Raw genomic sequence first — 303 nt, forward strand, 5'->3', positions numbered from 1 at the left:
GCATATTTCAGCTACCATTGAGAAATTATGCACCTACATGATGAGCAACACACGGGAATAAAACGCCCTCCTGCAGTCTCTGCCATTAGCCCATAGAAACTGCTTGGCTTCCCAATGCACAAAAAATACTTTACAAGGGTGTTTGCAGAAAAATTTTGCTAATCGGGTAAGTAACAAATTTTGTTTCGTTTTAGAGTTACAAAATTATGGTTGCTAGCCCCTAAAATGCTCAGCTGCCAACTATTCTGATCCCACTAAGTAGCATCTCAAGAATAACACTTCACATATCAGCTGCAATTTACA

The 303-nt window shown here is 39.3% G+C and overlaps 1 protein-coding gene across 1 annotated transcript in view; it reads right to left on the bottom strand. All coding sequences in view use genetic code 11, as the record gives it.

Annotated features, from left to right (window-relative positions):
- EGR_10977 (hypothetical protein) overlaps nucleotides 1-86 on the bottom strand; it is a gene marked incomplete at both ends in the record, with an annotated part of 3,956 nt that extends 3,870 nt beyond the window's left edge. Inside the window, one exon of the mRNA XM_024500226.1 lies at nucleotides 38-86. Within this exon, the coding sequence (XP_024345363.1) occupies nucleotides 38-86 (49 nt within the window). The remainder of the gene's footprint in view (nucleotides 1-37) is intronic.
- Between the last annotated feature and the right edge of the window lie 217 nt (nucleotides 87-303).

Source organism: Echinococcus granulosus, assembly GCF_000524195.1.
Source record: "Echinococcus granulosus chromosome Unknown EG_S00317, whole genome shotgun sequence".
In the NCBI taxonomy this organism is placed as follows: Eukaryota; Metazoa; Platyhelminthes; class Cestoda; order Cyclophyllidea; family Taeniidae; genus Echinococcus; species Echinococcus granulosus.